At 35.5% G+C, this 18,322-nt stretch overlaps 1 protein-coding gene across 4 annotated transcripts in view; it reads left to right on the top strand.

Annotated features, from left to right (window-relative positions):
* Nucleotides 1–18,322, top strand: part of sphkap (SPHK1 interactor, AKAP domain containing) — a 123,552-nt gene that overhangs the window by 77,592 nt on the left and 27,638 nt on the right. For 3 of the 4 annotated variants that reach the window (XM_083552598.1, XM_083552601.1, XM_083552599.1), the window contains 2 exons: nucleotides 4,691–4,787; nucleotides 10,677–10,784. In XM_083552598.1, the coding sequence (XP_083408724.1) occupies nucleotides 4,691–4,787; nucleotides 10,677–10,784 (205 nt within the window). Of the gene's footprint in view, nucleotides 1–4,690; nucleotides 4,788–10,676; nucleotides 10,785–16,047; nucleotides 16,182–18,322 lie in introns of those variants that run through there. The other variant, XM_083552600.1, reaches the window with a different exon arrangement.

Genomic DNA, 18,322 nt, shown 5'->3' on the forward strand with positions numbered 1-18,322 from the left:
CGCGTCGTGCATCACGAATCGCGCACCGTTCATCTTCTTTTGGTTTACGCTTCAACAGAAACACACACTACACATACTAAAGCGCGCATGCACACACACTTTCATATATATATAGCATATATGTAGTATAAATAGATGATATATATAGAGACAAGATATACAATATATACTATATATAGATGATATACACACACACATACACACACACACACTGTATATATATATATATATATATATATATATATATATATATATATATATATACGCACATTAAAATACGGTTATAAATAGAATATATATATATATATATATATATATATATATATATATATATATATATATATATATATATATATATATAGAGAGAGAGAGAGAGAGAGAGAGAGAGAGAGAGAGAGAGAGAGAGTATACATAACGTATATATGGAGTATAGAGTGTATATACATTAGAGTATAAATTGAATTTAAATTGAGTATATATGCAGTGAAGAGTTTACTTTATGAATAAAGTAAAAACAAAGTATAAATTTACGCATCTGCGTGTTGAGGTTCAGTTTAGTCGCGGGACACGAGCGCCGGAGACACTCTTTGTCGGTGTTCAGTCAGAGCGCGCGCGCGTTTAAAGCTGTCGGGTCTGCATGAAACAAAAGCGCATCCACTGTCAGGTGTACATCTACTTTATTTTAGCGACCTAATGAAATGCAACCATCTGCAAAAACTACTGCATACAGAATAAAATGAGAAATTGTAAATGGCATTACACGTGTCAGCTTTTTAAACGTGACAAAATTTGAGGTTTGATATAACGTAAAATGCTGGCGGGTATCGGTCTGAATGTAACTTCTAATCATGATGTGGGAGCGTGTCTGCGTTTACTAATCCTTCTGGCTGAAGATCAGCTGTATTAAATCTGCCCTCAAACAGAAAAGCGGATAAACCCTGCTGTGTTCCCGAGGAACACGCTGCTCTTTTAGGCATCTTTAACCTCCACGCGTTTCAAGTATTCGCTATGGCGAGCCAAACACGCCAAAAGCAGAGCAGTTAAAATATCAGTTAACCTGCAGGATGAAGTAGCTGTTATGGTGTCGTCTCACAGCTCCTGGTTTGATCTTGAATTTGATTGACTCTCTGTGTACAGCTTCACATGTTTTCTTGTCCTTCTTCATGAGGGTTTGCTCTGCGTATTCTGGTATCCTCAAACTGTCAAACTGTGCAAATGGCTATATAAATAGGTGTGTGTATTTTACAAATAGGGCTTTTTTTTTTAAATATGCAAGCGAAATTCATATTTCAGACACAATATTGTCAAATGTTCTATTTACTTTTGCTTTCACTGTTGGAAATGGATTTTGAAAAGGCATTTTCAGGTTTTTTTATTTATTTATTTAAAGTTACATTCCTGCAAACTATTGCTCAATGTGCCCACTACTGTCATAACTGTTTTGAACTAGGTAGTGGAATTGTACGTGTTAAACATTGACATGCGGAGTGATGCACACAGTAAACAATACCAGACATATTAGTGGACATAACTGTTTCATAATTATTTGTAATTATATTGCAGTCATAATGAAATGTTAATTGCTGAGCGACACTTATTAGAAGTTGGGTGTTAATTGTGTTATGTTGGTGATCATTGTGCAAAACAAATTTTTATTTTTTTTAGTAAAAAATGTCAAAACAAGTGTTACAAGTTTGGCACTCTGGGTATTTTTCTGGAGGCACATTAATGCTAAAACTTCCCACCCCTAAAATCCACCTCTGCATTATTACAGACAGATTAATTAAATTAAGAATAATGAACTAATTTATTGCTATCAGAGAAAGGAACAATCATTATTTGCCAGTGTATACCATATAATGCAATATAAACTTTGTGTTACTGCAATATCATTTGGTATTAGACATTATTTAATTTTAGCTTATTGGGTTCAGGAAATTAAATTAAACTTTTTTCTTTGTACTTCTACATATGTTCATTCCAGTAAGGCATATTGATATACATATTGAGAATTTCAAAATGTTAATGTGAAATAAATGCCTATTTTATTACAATCTCATGTTATTTAAGAATATTCTAATAAATGCAATTTTTGTTGACATTTTGACCCTTGTGGCTTTCCAAAGCTGTAAGAACGAGAGGATAGTAAAGGTATCCACTACTCTTCACTGTGAAATGTAAAAAAGAATAGGATGTGTAAATAATGATGTGTAAATAATAAACTCCACAGGGGAAAAAGGCATCAAGATAATTAAAGATGTTCTCAGTGTGATAATGAATCTGGCATCCTATGTGGCTGTTTATTACAACAAAATTAAGATCAATCATTTTATTTGGTCAGCTTACACACTTACAATGTAAAGCTGGCTAAAATAGACAGGTGTTGCTCTATATAGAAACGTATATAGAAATCAAGTGCCGTTCTTCATAAACATTCTTGATTCAATAGCACTCGAGACATTTACATTTCCGTGATCCTCCTGAGCATCATTTCTAATGACACTTTTCTATTGACACATTCAGGGCTGCTTTAGAGCCAGATGAGAACCAATGAACCATGCAGAAATAATAGCAGCCGTATTTTACATGCTGTCCTCCTGGCTTTAAGAACAAAATATTCCATTTAAATTGACATTATTCAGAAATAAAAAAGAAAGCGCAACATCATTATAGACTAAATGACACACAAGACAACACTAATGTTATTGCTTTTACTTCTTTATTCTGAGTGTGTGACAGGGGCCACATTTAAGTTGCCTGCACAACAACAACTTTATAGTGCAACCCGTGAAAAAAAATTAAATTAATGTTTGTTTAAAATGCATTTGCAAAGTACTTAGGCGAAACATATGTGCATTTGATAAATCCCAGTTTAGTGTGTGTCCAAGAACTTAAAATTCTATGTGCAAGAACATTGTTTACCCATTCATTTAGAAAATTGCTTTACTTCTCATGTGTAAAATAAACCAAAACAAACAAACAAGCAAAAAACAAAAACGAAGCAACTTTGGCCTGTGTCTTTTTGCTTTCGTGTTTATTTTCTTTACATTGCTTTTAACTGATGCAATTCCATCTGCTTTGCAAACATTGCAGTCTAAAGGTTGTATAAACTGACATTATTTTTTAGCGAAGATATCAAACTGGACCAGCCAGCATTTCTTATTTGTTTGGAGTTAAATGACTCACATGAGTGAAATATAGGTCATAAAAATTGAACACTTTTCAAAACACACAAGCTTTAAGTAAACCTCTTGCTTGTAGCGGTTATTATAGCAACTCTGACTGCACAACTGAAATCATGTGCACAATTCACACAGACATGGCTTTCCAAAGGACTAAAGAGGATTGGTGTGTTTGCTGTAATGCTTTTAGCCCAGGTGTGTGGGATGTGCTCATGGGACCTCCACCCACCCGGACAGGCAAGTGAATCCATCCAACCATCAAATCCACAGTGCAGCTCGGCCACCTGCCAGTACGGCTCACCCTGGCTTGAAGCATTTCCATGCTAGTGAGTCATGGGCCTCTTTAAGGTCACAAAAACAGAGCTCAACATTTTAGTGCTTTCTTCCAGACATGTTCAACTGAATTATTTTTACTGATTACTATAAAGATTCTTGTGGCTGGTGTTCATTTCCCATGGATGTCCAAACAGCTCAGTCTCTCCTATTCTGCATGAAGAACTATCTTCTCAATGGACATAAACACAAAAACAATGCAAATATAAAACACTTTTATGTATTAAGTATTTATTGATGTATTTTTGCAGTTATTTTTATTTACTCTTATCTCAAGTTCTTTGGCATCCCTGCACATTTTGACACAGGTTGATCTCCTGTGTATTGTCAGAAATAAATGTTTAAATTTAGACATTTGAGCTTCTGAGACTCTTAAGGACCTGCAGTCTTGCATACAATGGATAAAGTTGGCAAAGTCGGAGGGAACACAAAAACAAGGCATTGATGCAATCATAAAAATGTTTATTATCATGCTATATCAATATACAGGTACACAATGTGGACCAAAATGTTGGGATGCCTGACTTTTTCAGCCACAAACTGTAATCACAAAGTTGGAGGCACACAAATGTAAGGATGCCTTTGGATGTGCTAGCCTAAAACTTGAACTAGGAGACCCAAAACTATTCCAGTGTGACAATGCCCCTGTATACAAAGCCAACTCCATGAAGATATGGTTTACATGGGTTGGAGTGGAAGATCCTGAGTGGCCTGCTATAGCACTCTGACCTAAACTCAATTGAACACCTTTTGGGTGAATTCAAATGCTGACTGCACCCTAGGCCTCCTCACACTACATCAGCAACTGACTTACTAACACCCCTGTGGCTTAATGAGCTACAAAAAATCTAGTGGTATATATTTCCAGAAAAATGAAGGTTATTATAAGAGAAAAATGGGATTAATGTGAAATGGAATGTTACAAAATGTAAATTTTATGTTCAGGTGTCCACAAAGTTTCAGAGTTCTTTCCTTATTTCTTATAGTCTGTATTTGTTAATTTTTCTTTTTGAAAATTTACATTCAATATTTTTGCCATTCAATACTCTCTATCTCTCTCTCTCTCTTCCTCTCTCTCTCTCTCTCTCTCTCTCTCTCTCTCTCTCTCTCTCTCTCTCTCTCTCTCTCTCTCTCTCTTTCTCTCTCTCTCTATTTCTTGTTTTTCCTTTCTGCAGGAATTTCCAGTCTTCGGCTCTATTTGAGGACTTTGTAGAAACTGAAGGAATTAAAACCGAAAGCAGCTTTGGATCCTCTGTCTCAGCATGCAAAAAAGTAGGTTTGTGTGTGTGTGTGTGTGTGTGTGTGTGCGTGTGTGTGTGTGTGTGTGTGTGTGTGTGTGTGTGTGTGTGTGATTGATACCCACATTGAGCTTCAATGATCCAAACTAATTGGATTTGGCTACAGTAGTGGTCGAACCGTGCACACACACACGCAAGTTTGCACGCACGCACACACACACACACACACACACACACACACACACACACACACACACACACACACACACATATATATATATATATATACTGTACATGCTCAACTGCACTCCTATCTTTGTGGGTATTTCCATTAACTTCTTTGTTACTGTAGCTAATAGCTAAAAAATATGCAATCATTGCCTGCTACCACTGACTTTATATACCCATATTCCCTATGAGTATTGCATAAATATCTATACACAATCAAAAATCTTCGCGATTTCTTTTTTCTTTTTTTCTTTTTCATTTTACACTATGAACATGAGGGCAGCAGATAATGTTCTTGTAGTTGTATCCTAAGTTTAGATAAATGTCTTTATAGGATTTCACATTATTATTGCTTCTCTGGGTTCTTGGGTATACTTTAACATCCCAAAAACAAGAACTGTACTATGTGATAAATTCTTCCATAACAAAATTTTCTATCAGTTTTTGTTTTGACGATGATCTTGATATTTTGGCCCAAAAACGTCCACACAGGTGCTTGAATAAGTTAAGATCTGGTGATTACAACGGCCATAGCATGTGATTTCTATCATCTTCATAGCAACACAACAAACCATTTAGGGAGCCCTCATGCCTTGCGCTTGGGAGCAAAGTCATCCTGGAAGTCCAATTTTCCTCAGGAGTGGAGTTTACTAATGTTAAGCTAGAATTTCAGCGTTTATGACCTTAAATTTTAAATATTAAAGTAAATAACATTTAATATTTTGTTGCATATCCCTTGCTAGAATTAACTGCATCAAGCTGCCACAGCACTCATGTAACCAATCTTGCACTCCTCTTTTGTGATGCTTTTCCCGGTTTGCACCTTACTTGGCTTATAGTCTGGTAATTACCTATTTAAACCCGTCTACCTTTTGACTCGAATGAAGTCTTTCGTTGGTTGTAAAGCAGTGTGCTTTCAGTCATTGTCTTGCTGCATAATGAACTTCTTCCCAATAACATTGGATACATTTTGCAATGCTTCTGATTGATTTCCCTTTTTTTTTTTTTTACTTCAAAATGGCTTGTTTTTCTCCTATAGACAGTTCATTTTAAGAACAAATGCAGTATTCACAGGTGGAACCCAGGGCTTAAACCAAGAGTTTACATTAATTGATTAAACAATCTGTTTAACCGAGCACACCTAGGCAACAAGATCAATGAACAATAGTGAATAGTGAATAGTGAACAATAGGTGGATTTAAACAAAATGTTCCATGTTCTTCCAAATTGTCCAACACTAGATAATTATCAGGAAGTAAAAGCAGTTTTGATCTTTAGGTTTATATTAATACTTTTGTATGTCACTGTGGATAAGGGTGTCTGCTAAATTCCATAAATGCAAAATGTAAATGTATTAATCTTTTAATTTCAAAACCAAATGTTTTCAGTGTATAGCAAAAGTATAGTATAATATAGTCAATATAATCAGTATAATCCATTAAGTTCTTATTGATCAAAGGCATTGTTCTTTAATTGTGTCATAATTTAGTAAATGTGATTGGACAAAATACTATATGTTTGTATTGGTTTGCATTGACTCTTCTCTCTAAGGGGACCACTGGAGTCCAAACAGAGACAACATTGTTTTTTTTTCCCTGACTGTGATTTGCCTTGACTTTAACATCAATTCAACAAAAAAGTGTTATTTTATCTGTAACATAATTTATTTGGAATTTAAATAGCTCAACATACTCTGTAAAGTATAGAAACAGAACGTGAAAATGATATACATAATAATTCACATAATTCAATTACTACAATTTATTTAGCAACTGCAGTGAGTATAGGAATACAATACTATTCCTATATTCTAAAAAATGAATAGTTTTTTTTTTTTTTACTTTTGCCTGGATTACATAGGGTATGTAGGCAAAAAAGAAAAAAAACAGAAGACATTTAAAGATGCACATAAATGTTGTATTTTGATAGAATATGCAAAAAAGCAGTTTTCCTGTTGATGAATCAACAATGAACAAGAACTAACAAGGTAAAATAAATATTAGGTTGGCCTTCAATCTGTATTTGAGAATTCTGTATTTATTTTCTAAACATGTTCAAATTGGTGATTCACAAATATAAATTGGCTGAACTGTTCTCACTGCAGTGCTGCTCTCTGTAACAGATGCAGCTTAATGGCTAGCTGGAAATTTCTAGTGCAGAACGAAGGCCTGTTCTGGTGGGTTATTCGACAGGCTTAAACACACACACACACACACACACACACACACACACACACACACACACACACACACACACACACACAGACACACACATCCAATTCAAATAAATATGTTGCGGACACATTTTGCTGCATATTTATATCCAGACATTGGATATAATGACTTGCCATGCTCTTGTGCATCTTGTTTATAAAAAGGAGCAGCTGTTTTATTTATGCTAAATATCCTGTTCATTCTTTAGAGTTTTTTAAACAGAACAAGGCAAAACAAATTATGCAGTTAAAACTATATATATATATATATATATATATATATATATATATATATATATATATATATATATATATATATATATATATATATATATATTAGCTCAGTCTCTTTCACTCTCTTTCTTTCTCTCTGTCCCTACTCATTTTGTCTTTTGCTCCATTCACTTGGTCACTATGTCTTTGTCTTATTGAATTGTGCTAAATTGAATTACTGTGACTTTGCAAGCATCTCCACATTATGGTAGGGCCCTGTGTAAACACATTTTGTTATTATGATTTGATTTGTAATATCTATGTTATATCTATATCGATCTATGTTATCTGATTCGGGGTCACTCTTTACACTCCCTATTTCCTAAACGTCTATAGTTCCCATAAACAGCACAATGTGCTGACAGCCCCAGTGAGGGCTAAGGGTGATATTAGATAATAGATCTAAAATCTGTCAATGTCTCGACAAAGAAACTGTTAAAGTCATGCACTGCAGTATATTGCAGTATCTTTTGATAGTATAAAATAATTAGAGATGATAATGGTAACAAGAGGGTAATGGTAATGAGAATAATGTGTGGCACACACACACACACACACACACACACACACACACACACACACACACACACACACACACATTTAAAGGAAGACAGGGAACTGCATTGCATGTTTATACCATGTTTACTCATAATAACATATTGGGTTTATACCATGTTTACTCTGAATACCACAGTAAATAACACAGTAAACAGAAAGGTTGTAACCTTTTTTTTTTCAAACAAACCAAACTCATTTATTGTCTGTTCTTTTGTGCAATTTGTTATTTGGTTAGACAAAGTGTGCTTAGTCTGCCTCCTCTGAGTTTCTCCTCCAAAGGCATTACATCCATGATTTTACATGCTCTATCTTAATCACTGCTGATGACACGTTACAGATGCGTCAATTAATGGTAAAATAACAACCAACATAACCCACCTGCTCCTTTTGTATATTCCAGGACAAAGAAAGGGCAAAGGCTTTTAATGGTTTTAACACCAATCATTGGTAAGAAAAATTAGCAAGAATTAAATAGAGATCAGTTAGTATGAGATCTCCTTTTCATTCTTTATATGTTTCAGATCAATTTTTACAGAAAGAATAGTCTCTGTTGTTTTATTCAATGCTGGTGGCTTCAAACAGTTGATGAAGAAGTGAAAATTTTTTCTTGGTTATTTTGTGAGCAAATCTTTTTTTTAGGGTTTTATTCTGGACGCTCAAGACACTTTTTGGTTGTTTCTGTAGTGTGGGTAGGGCCATTGTCTTTTAATGTGGGAAGCAAGCTTTCCTGTAATATTTCCCTGTATTACAAACACTATTCACAGTGAAGCATCACATGTATAAGCAGCTGAAAAGGCTCCCTGCACTGTGTTTTGGGTTTTGGGAATTTTGTCATTTTGGGCTTGACCTATATATTTTTAGCCCACTAGTGTATATGTACAGCCTGGGCTTAAAAGAAATCCACTGCAATGTTGACTCTTCAGACTATTTTGTGTATTTTTCTGTTGACTTGGTTCCATACAAGTTCAAAAGGATCTGACTGAAGACCTTTATTAAGAGCAAACAGTAAATTTGATGCAAAAGCTACTAATTACCGGGGGGTTGTCTCATGTTTCCCCTGAGACATGAGACATGTGAAGCTAGCCAACAACATCTGCTGCTCATGATTTGCCAGCATAATACACTTGGAGGAAAGTGATATCCACCCTCTTCCTCAACCATGAGCATAGATGCCCACATTTGGCTTGTGTCATTGTGATGGGCAGTGGAGAAAGAGCCATGCTACCACTCCTACACACAGAGCACGGCTAATTTCTGTTCTTTTGACTCTTTAGCTGTGGCATTTTATGGCTTATACTCACAGTCTCCTGATATAGTCATTAGAGAAGTCCATTGCTCTCTTGTTATTATTACTATTATTACTCTTGTTATTACAAAATATTACACAACTTTTTTAATAAGGCACTAAATTGTCATTTAGATATGATTACAGGTTGGACATAAGGTCATTAGAAATATGTAATGCACTGGATTTTTAATTCGTTATATGTAAGTGTTTGAGTTTTTTATGTATATGCTGAATTTCCCAGAAGTTCTCTAGATACTGGTTTTGATGTGAGTTGTAAATGGGTTTGTAAATTGTGTAGGCTTGTTTTGCATATTTAATGGACTCTATAGCAATTTTGGCTTGTGTAAGGAAGTGTTCGGTTCAGGACATTGTGCTTTATATGTACAAGTTGTGACTGACTGTATGTGGATGGTTTTGTTGTTTATTTATAGAGTTAGTATTGGGTTGCGTGTGATTCTGTGACTTTTTTGTGCTGTGTGCCTGAAAGTGTTGCTAGAATTGTTTTGGTTCTTGTTGATTGTTTGTGGTTTTGTAGGGTTGTGTGCAGCTTTGTAGGGTGATCTCATTGATAGTTTGTGTTTGAGGTATATAGATTTTGGCTTGGTGTTATAGGGGCTCTGTATAGTCTTATAGCAATGTGCTCTGTATGGTTCTGCAAAACCGCAAAACTGTAATGCATCAATTCCTGAAATGTGCTTAAGATCAACCTCAGTTACTGTAAGATACACAGTTTGGCCAGATGGTACCCACAGCAAGTGAGTGAACAGGCACATGCACCAAACAATACAAACATGCAGAAATTCTCAGACCTCTCTATATGTCTCTTCGTTCTCTCTCGCTTTCTCTCGCTTTCTCTCTCTCTGACACACACGCACGCACCAGGGAGGCGATTCTAAAGGATGTGTTTATCCTCTAAATAAGCAGACCGCAAGAGATCAAGCTAGCAAGGTACTTAATAAATCAACTTTAAAGGTCATGAACACTCACGCATGCGCACACACACACACACACACACACACACACACACACACACACACACAGACCATTTTGTTGCATAATTAGAAGACATCTAGTGTATGTGTTGAGCATGGATGACATTTTTGAAGAATCTATGCACTTTAACTTCCAACTAGCGCAAACCTTTTTACCTTTTAATTTATTGTACACACACACACACACACACACACACACACACACACACACACACACACACACACACACACACACACACACACACACACCTGATCTGTTTATCGATGCATATTGTCATTTTGTATATCTGGAAATTGTTTAATATATTAGGATCATATATTAATTCTATTAGCTATAAGGTGAAAATAAAATGTAATTTCTGTGTCTGTCAGGTTCTGTGTGGTAACAGTGTGCGAGACACGTGCGATTACTGGCTGAAGAATGACAAGTCGCTTTGCAGAGTCAATTTCCTTGAAGACCAACATGATGGCGGCTGCACTGTAAGTGTGAGATCACACACACACACACACACACACACACACACACACACACACACACAAACACACACATACACACACATACACACAGAGCCTCAGTCATGTGATCCACAGATTAATCGAGTAATCGGATAAGAAGTACTTTTTCTTTATAAAGTGCAATATTAAATAAGAGAGAAAGACCTCCTAAAATGAACAAGTAATTTGTTTTTTTGTTTTTGAAAAATGTAAATGTTTATTGCTGAAATTGCATAAAAGAATATCAGTGAAAATACATTTAGTGCATAGTGCCATTTTACAACAAAATACAAACACAGTGCATTCAAAAATTCCCTCTGCAGTGGCTGCATACAGTAGGTTATAGGAAACTATAAGTTTAATAAAACTCATAATTATTCTCACTCGTATTTATTTATTATATCTCGCACTTGCTTGAAAAAGCTGCTTGAAATCTTCTATGCACTAAATCTGTGTATTTATAGCCAGCTTTAAAAAACTTGCTCCACTACCTTTTCTATGTAGTCACTGCAGAGGGACTTTTTAAACACAATGTATATAAATAAAAAATATATAAATCTATTTCCAATTATTAAAAACTGTATCCACACTGTATGGTGTTTATGTTTTAGTTTGAAATGATCCCAAACCTTGAAAACTTTCTGACGTTTTCTTTGGCCTTAATTTTCTCCTCCTCTCGCTGTTTTCTCCCCATTCCTCCAGTTTTTCATTCTGCAGCATATGTTTACCTGTCCAGAGCGCTCCAGATTTTAGCTAGTGGTGCGTCCGTAATAATGGTCCGTGGGAAACACAGTGCTTTATGTTTAGTTAAATAGACTAAACTAAGCATTGAACATTAAAACTATTCTTTATCTCAACTCAACACTGTATTGACTATACAATACAAAGGAAATACACACGTCTTTTTAAATGTTTTATTTTTTTTTTAATTTACAATTTTTTTTTAATAAAAACATTTAAAATGTTCATTATCAGCCTTATGATAACTTGTTCTTAGAAACTAAAAAATCTAAATTACATCATTCATACTCTTTTATACAATAACAATGAAAAAAATGGTCTTATTTATCTTTTTGTGTAACTGAAATAAATCATACCAGTTCCTTGCAGATTTACAAAAGTTTTAGACACTCTGCTTTCCTTCGTGCTAGCATGTGTATGGTGATCAGTGCCGTGCAAATTTCCAGAAAGCTCACTTGCATTTAGGGACAGCAACAATACTCAAGTAAAGGTCAAGTGCACAAAGGGCTTGACACGTATAAGCAAACATTTTGTTCTAATTAGATGTTTAGTTTTAGGTCTCATTTATTAGTTTGTTTGTCAAATTTTCCATTATTCTTAACTTAATAACAAATTATACAAAATGATGTATATAATGTTGGATGCTCACAAAATTATTTAATAGGGACAGTTCTATAATTTGCTGTATATGGGCATCTGCTAAAAGCTGCAAACATAATAATAGTAAACTTTTTAAATGGGGCAGCATAATCATAATCAACTTAGACACAGTTTTCTAAAATAAAAAACACAAAACAATTACTAAATAAGCACTTACTTACATTTCATTGTTCACAAATCTAATCACATTAGAAAATTAGATGAATTACATTTTTGAATGACACATTCAAAAGCTGCTATCAGTAAAGTATTGCAGGGACAATTAAGTACTGGTACTGTGTGAAAAACTTGCATACAGAAGAACAGACAAAAATAAAGAATTAAAAATGAAATCCTATGGATGATCTTATTGATCATGAGGATTTGCCAAAAAAAAACATATTTACATCACAAGTTTCTCCATGATCAAAAAGCAGGGGAAGAAGTGGCTAGAGTCATGGATACACACTTGATACACTTGACAAGGCAGCAATATCGTCACAGGCTCCATGCATTGCCTTGTTATGGGTTAAAAAACCTCAGCTTGATTATGTCCGAATATGGTTTGGAATATGGATTTGTGGTGAACCATTCTTGTTTGTCGTGCACAGTGGAAACAGACAAATTCAGTTGTACTCGCTGGCCAGCTTCCCTCACACTTATTTCATGATTCATAACACTATTGACCAGAATTTTTTTAAGTGTTTGTCAATAAATATTTCTTTTTCCCCACGTCCTCTTCATCTTAGTCTCTGGGTTTGTTTTTTCTAGACGGCGAAGAATTCATGTATATGCCTCACTGAGTGGACAATTATGGTGAATTTAGCTTTCACAGGGTTCATTCTTTACCATGCTGTGTTCTGATTGGTAACTCCGGTGTTTAGGGAAATGAGACAGCTGTCTTCCCAGTCAGAAATGCACAGTGTATTGAGAAGAGTGTGTATAGAATTTTGTTAAAAGAATGCAACAGAACTGCAAACTGTTGAATCAATATGATTATGGGATTTAAAAATAAGGAATTAATGATTTGTTGAATGGCGATCTGTTTTGTTCCATTGACTCTAAATATCCTCTGAAACCAATATAAGGTACAGTTCTTTACCATTTTTTTCTGTAGGAGTTTTTTAAGCATGCTTTTTGTAGAATTTTGCAAGTGGAGCTTTAAAGTGTTCATTATAAGCACAGAAAAACCTCACCAGCAGCGTTGCATGCTGGCAAAGACAGTGTCCTTCATCTTAGGACAATTTAGTCATGGATGGATGTTTTTGACAAAGCAATTTGCAAAAAATAGACATGAAATGCAGGTGCTGATGGCAAAAAGAAATGCAAGGATGATATGACTTTGAGAAGGTTCTGCATTAACCTCTCTTACATCCTTTCTCCCTGAAAGTGATGATCTGGGAGCCTGTGCTTATCTTACTTTTTTGTTTGTTCTACATATTTATTGGCTATAATCTCTTAAATTCCGCATTAATTATCCAAATTCCTGACATTCAAATAATATGGTCATAAAAACCTCAATTAAAATTTGGGGGTGTTCTAATTTCCACTTAGCTTGCACCTAGTTATTATGGGTTCTTTTTGGTTCAGGTATAGATTACAATAATTCGATGCCCTACTCAGGTCTGTTTGGTTTCATGGCACTGTTCTTTTTTTGCAGCCCTCTCACCCAGCATGCTCCTCTAACACAAAGAGTCCACACTGTGATTTTAAACCCACACATACCAGCTGCCGGTTACTCAGTGCCAAATTTACACAAGCATAGTGAGTGAGTGAGTAAGTGAGAGAGAGAGAGAGAGAGAGAGAGAGAGAGAGAGAGAGAGAGAGAGAGAGAGAGAGAGAGAGAGAGAGAGATTGAGAAAGAGAGAGAGAGAGAGAGAGAGAGATTGAGAAAGAGAGAGAGAGAGAGAGAGAGAGAGAGATTTGTTTTTATTTTGTTAGAAATATAATGACAAAGTAAGATGAAATTACTGGTCCATAATAACAGAATATGACCAACACGCTGTTCTATTAGAATAATTAGAATGTGAGGGATTATATGTCAAACAATCAATTTGAATTAGTTCCAGATCAGGCAGAGTAAAGCCTTTCCTTAACATTCATTGGTTAAATTGAGCTTTCTGTCACATGACTAAATATTTTAAACACTTTACCATGATTTAATTGTTTAGTGTGTTCAAATGCAGATTAAGTTTGCAGACATTTTGTTACTAAAATCGCATTGTTGCAGAAGAGCCTGATCACAAGTGTGCAAATTACCAGTAATAGAGGTCACTTTATTGAAATGCAAAGTCGATGGTAAAATACTCCACCCAGTGCAACAAACATTTTATGTACAGTTGCACAATACTGGTAACAATTTATTTGAAATGTCTGTGGTGTGACCAAAATTTTATGCTAAACAAGTATTTTCAATTAACTACTCTCACTGAAGTTTAAGGATAAAATTTACACCCTGACATATGACAGAGATATTCAATACATTACATTACATTACATGACATGACATACAAGTAAGAAGTAACCTTAAAAGCATGAGCAGCCATTACTAACATAATAAATATGCTTATATACCACTTATAAAGTTAGCATTAGCATTATATATTAGCATTATAACATCAAAGCAAGTCTAAATTATTAATATACAATTTATACCAAACAGGATAATTTACTAGAAATAGCAATACCAACAATAGCAATAATACTAATAAACATTAAAACTAAAGTAGTTTTACAAGGCTCAGAAAATAAAAATTAATCAGCTGTTGTTAATGTGTTATTATTTAAGCTTTTTCAGCATGGAAACTCCAGCATGATGTGTTTAAATTAGTTTAAAAAAAAATAATTTAGACCTCTGTTGAAGAAACCTTATGTAGACCTTATATTATAAACAAGTGGTCTGGAAAGCTACTAAAATAGATTTCTTTCTTTTGCTAGCTAACATTTTTTTTTCTCATCTATGAGTGCATCACAGCAGTCAAGCTTAATTGTAGTGTACCCTATTTAACCATGTTGCATTATAGCACATAGTATCACATGTGGAAATCACACACAACCTGATGCTCTTTTCAGAGTTTGGATGTAAGCTAGTAGGGTGGACTTAAAAAAAATATTAATAGTCTTATTAATTGGTAACAACTGTTTCGAATGAGAATTTTGAAGGATTAATACATTTTGGATTTGAGTGTGGTTTTAAACCCTGTAGTCCACTAGTATTAAAATAATCAGCGTAAGCCACTGATATTGCAGTAAATATTTTAATCCACTGAAACGGCATTATACTAAACCCAGACTAACCCACTAAAAATTATTATTTACCAATGCAGATCTTGATTTTTATATGGTCAGAAGGTTTGAATAAAAATTTTATTTTTTCAACAGAAACATAAAATAAATAGAAATAAATTAACATTTAATTAACAGCATGGATCTGATGATGGTGTCACCTGCAAGGAAATCACATTTGTTTCTATAGTAACAATTTAGGGATATCTAATGATGGATGAAGTGATTTCACATGATGAAATCGATGTCATAGCCATCTGTGACCAGGGCTCAAAAAGAGCAACACTGGCTGTGCTCTGTTTGTAGGAGGGGTGTCATAGTGTTTCTCCCGTGCCAGTCGCAAGGACACTAGCCAAACAAGGGTGATTCTGATCTCATGCATGTTGGAGGGGGGCGAATAACACTTTCCTCCAAATGTGCTACACCACCCTATGACGCAACATGAGACGTAGTTCCAAAGGAGACGGCTGACTGACTTGGCACGTGTTTCAGTGAAAGCATGTGATAGCGATCACTTTCCTGGATTGGGAGCAGCAGTAGGATAGGGAACTGGCTAGTGGGTGGGAAAAGACTTTAGAAACAATTATATAAAGAATATTAGTTTGTAACCTGTAATTAAGTGACTAATGTTGTTTAGGTTGAATTAATTACTGTAGTACATCTGATCAAAATGCAACAACGATGCTTCTTCTTCACGGAGCATTTAATTCTGTTGAGGTATGCTAGTGGTTGTGTGTGGGAGCAAGTGTGTGTTTGTGTATGTGTGTGGTTCTAGAAATAAGTAGAACAAGTAGCATGTTATCAATATTAATAGTTAGAAAGACTTCAAATTATATTCTGAAGTAATATTTTTATTTACTTTCAATCCCTTATTTATAAGTTATTTAAATTTGGTCAACCCGGGAATTAACTTGCGCCGATATACTAATGATGTCACACAGAATAGCTCGTGCATAGCAAATTACTAAACATTTCCTAATGTACTCAAACAATGTTCTCAAAGGGCACAAAGAATGTATATATGTGCATAATGGAAACAATCACACTTCCGCTTAACATGAAGAGAGGGAAAAGACTGTATAAAGAATTATAATAATATATAACACCATTTGTGGGAATAAGGAATACGCACACTTTGCACTAGGGATGCAACAATACAGTTAGCCCACGGTTCAATGCATACCACGGTTTTCGGTTCGGTTCGGTTCGGATGGCTTAACACATAAAAGTGTTTTTTGTTATTCTATGCTTAGGCGAAAGGAACAGTAAGAGGTTAAGAAGAAACAAAAAACTATTTATTTCAATATTTCTTTATTATACTTATAAGCAAAGTCAAGTCCACTAGTTCCTAGTGTTTTGTATATTATATAAAAAAAATTTTTTTTAATTAACACTGACATCTCACAGCTGCTGGTAGCCCATGTACAAACTAAGGAACACATAAATTCCTAAACATATTTGGCCTCCTCAACTTCCATGTATTTACTGCGTTTGTCAACTCTTCTGCCAAATGAGTGCTTGTATGACTTTCATACAGGGGACAGGTTTGGAGTACATCGCTTTTCATTTCCCAATCCGACATGTAGTGAACAGTTACAGTGAGGTAACTCACGGTTGCCCGCGAGGTCCAACCATCTGTGGTCAGAGCAAGGCTCTGTGCTTGAGCCAATTCGTACACAATACTGTTGCATGTCTTTTCATAGAGGTCGGGAATTATATCGGTGCTGAAAAAAATGCGAGACGGTAGTCTGTAACGTGGATCGAGTGTTTTTATAAGATGACAAAAGCCCGCATCTCCAATCAACGAAAACGGCTGCAAATCTTTGGCAATGAACACCCCCACTGCCTTTGTTATTTTTTATGTTTCTCTCGGAACCAGTTGGGTATGTATGCTGGAAGGATTCAGCGAGGGACGGTTGTTTTTTGGAGGACTTTATTACCTGCTCTGCTATCCTGCCTTCAGACATTTATATTGCTGGGTGATGGCGCCGCAGATGTGCAATCGTATTGGAAGTGTTTCCATTTGAGTAGGCTACACGTGTAAAACAATGCTTGCAGACAGTCATTTTTTTGTTTACCGTTTTTTTCTTCCTCGGTATTATACTCATCAGCAAAACCGAAATGTCTCCACACCACATCTTCGCACCCTACTGATTAACAACAACAACTTTCTATGATGCGCTTTCTGTCACACTTCCTATCCTCTGTAATTCCTCAAGGTGGCATTAAAGGTCCATAGTCATTGAATAATATAATTATATTACCCGAGAGTGTCTAAATACAGAGCCCGTTGTAACAGCTGCCTGCAAATTTGCTTAGTCAAATTTGCCTGATCAGAAGGGCTCGAAACTGTGTCCATGTCTATTGGAGTTCTCATAGCTTAATGAGGCATGCTACAGGTCTGATATATGTTTTGTCCGCAATTCTGACCTCTGCAGTTCTAATTCATCCATCAGTACCAGGGAAAATCTTAGTGATTCTTCCCACTGGCCAGAGGCCTCTAGGTAACTCTGGGTCCACAATCATGAGGATCATGTCTGACTGCACTTGGTCCTTTTCCCTCTGCATTTACTTTGGTTTTGCACCCTGGGCAGGTAGTACTTTGTGAAGTGTGTCCAGAACTGAGCCGAAAGAACTTGAGAATACCTTCACCTAAGGTTTAAGAACTTCGTTTTATGGTAAAACAGTCTGCAGGAGTGATGGGTCTAGCCGCAACATGAGAAGAAGGTTTGGAGTCACCGGGTTGGGGTCAGCACTATCTGTGGACATGAAACTAGGTTAGAAAACATTTGATTTAAATGAGAACAGTGTTCACAACCTCCTCAGTCATATGTTGTCCTTGTTAAATGGCAAATAGA

Source organism: Silurus aristotelis (assembly GCF_946808225.1).
Source record: "Silurus aristotelis genome assembly, chromosome: 10".
Classification (NCBI taxonomy): Eukaryota; Metazoa; Chordata; class Actinopteri; order Siluriformes; family Siluridae; genus Silurus; species Silurus aristotelis.